We start from the raw sequence: 1,947 nt of genomic DNA on the forward strand, positions 1-1,947 counted from the left end.
GAGAATCCCATGGACAGAGGAGCCTGGCAGGCTACAGTCCATGGGGTCACAAGAGTTGGACACAACTTAATGGCTAAACCACCACTACCAGACCCACTCCCACAATATACATCTTAAGATAACAAGATTAGTCAGAAGGTTCTTGTTAAGGAGAAACATGTCCTCAAGCAGGATACATTGTTGTCATACATCATTGGTATAGAGTGTAAGGGAAAACATATCCTTGAACAAGATGAGCTGTTTTGTTGTGCAATCATCAGCTCTGGGTTTAAAGAAAAAAAAATTTGTCCTTTTCTCCTCCTTGAGAACCCCAGACCCCTATCTCCTCCTTGAGAGCTTCAGACCCCTCTCTCCTCCTCGGGAACCCTGGACTTCTTATCAACCTACCTAGAAATTGATTCTCTCAGTGGTAAGGAAATGATGAGTTCAACTTGGGACCTGTTGAACTTGAGGATGGCCTGAGACCTCCAAATGGAGATGCTCAGCAAACATCCGTATAAAGAGACCTACTGGAATCCATGACTAGGAGAATGACCGGGCCACATTCCTGTTGAATCTGACCAGCTACCTTCTCTCTTTCCAGTACTTTGTCTTCACGGGGGTGCTGGCCATGGTGACCTGTGCGGTTTTCCTCCGACTCAACTCTGTCCTTAAGCTGGCTGTGCTCCTGATCATGATTGCCATCTACGCCCTGCTGACCGAGACCATCTATGCAGGCCTCTTTCTGCGCTACGACAACCTGAACCACAGCGGAGAGTAAGTGCCCACCACTGTGCTCAAAAAGAGCTCCACTTCTAGTGGGAAATGAAACCATTGGGAAAATGATTAAGGTAGAGTTATTGAAACTTAGAGACTGATTGAAAATTGACATATTTCTCATGCACTTTCTGGATGACAAGTTTAGGCAAGGTTCCTAGTTGTCCATTTTATCATGTGTATTCACTACAGATTAATTCATGGATTAAAGTTTGGACTAGACCATAGCTCAGGTCTCCCCACATGTAATAATTTACAATTCCTTCAACTGTAATAGCTCCGAGATTTGTAAGGTCTGGTTGTCATTTCACTGTAGCACTATCAGTAATAGCAGACCCTGTGCATTGAGAAGTTGCTAAACTCCTTACATTGTGTAATTTTGAAATATGGAAAAATACAACAACAACAAAAATCTTAGCCTAGATTTCTTAGAGAACAGAACCTGAGGCAAGCATGAAGTGCTAATCCAAACCCAGGACGGCAAAAGTGAGGGGAAAGGAAGTGAAAAAGGAAAGGATGGAAGGCAAATACAAGCCATATTATGCTGCTCAGATGAATCGTGAAGCTGGGGCTTTGGAGGATGTCTCGAAGTATCTCTGGGTAGGCGACAAGGTAGGGAAAGTCTCTCAGGAGGGATGGAATCTGTTGGTTCCTTCCCTCTCATTTCTCCCATTAGTCTCAGTCTATACTCTGGATGTACTGCCTGGTGATGTACCTCAGCCATTTCTACAGCCCTTGGGGAAACCAGACCCCACACCTGCCTTAGGGAGCTCCACGGGAGCTGGAAGTGATGGAAGGAGCCAGACACCGAGCAGAAGGCTGATTGGCCTCGAGAGGTGGGAAGAACAGAGGTCTCTCTGAGACCAGAACACGTGGCCAACAGTCTGAGAAATAGAGGAGGAAAAGACAGTCCAAGAAGTCTCAGAAAATGTGCCTGAGACTAATAATGGGAACATTTATGATTCAACAGCTGGAAATAAACAATGTACACAATTAGTCATGTTTCCTTCTGCATTTTTAAAAGGATAAAGTGTTTCAGATATTGTTGAAGTTCCCTTCCCCAGCATTGTTCTTTTATCCTTCTCCCAAGAGTCAACTTCTAATGCATTTAATGTATATCCTTCCCATCCATGTGTTTTATATTGGGTAAGCCAAAAAAGTAGGTCTGATTTTTTCATTAACTGAAAAAAT

At 43.8% G+C, this 1,947-nt stretch overlaps 1 protein-coding gene across 1 annotated transcript in view; it reads left to right on the plus strand.

Annotated features, from left to right (window-relative positions):
• ADCY8 (adenylate cyclase 8 (brain)) overlaps positions 1–1,947 on the plus strand; it is a 227,901-nt gene that overhangs the window by 188,981 nt on the left and 36,973 nt on the right. The window contains 1 exon segment of the mRNA XM_010844318.1: positions 584–756. Coding sequence (XP_010842620.1) covers positions 584–756 — 173 coding nt within the window.

This window comes from Bison bison, unplaced genomic scaffold, assembly GCF_000754665.1.
Source record: "Bison bison bison isolate TAMUID 2011002044 unplaced genomic scaffold, Bison_UMD1.0 scf7180017864199, whole genome shotgun sequence".
NCBI classification, from domain to species: Eukaryota; Metazoa; Chordata; class Mammalia; order Artiodactyla; family Bovidae; genus Bison; species Bison bison.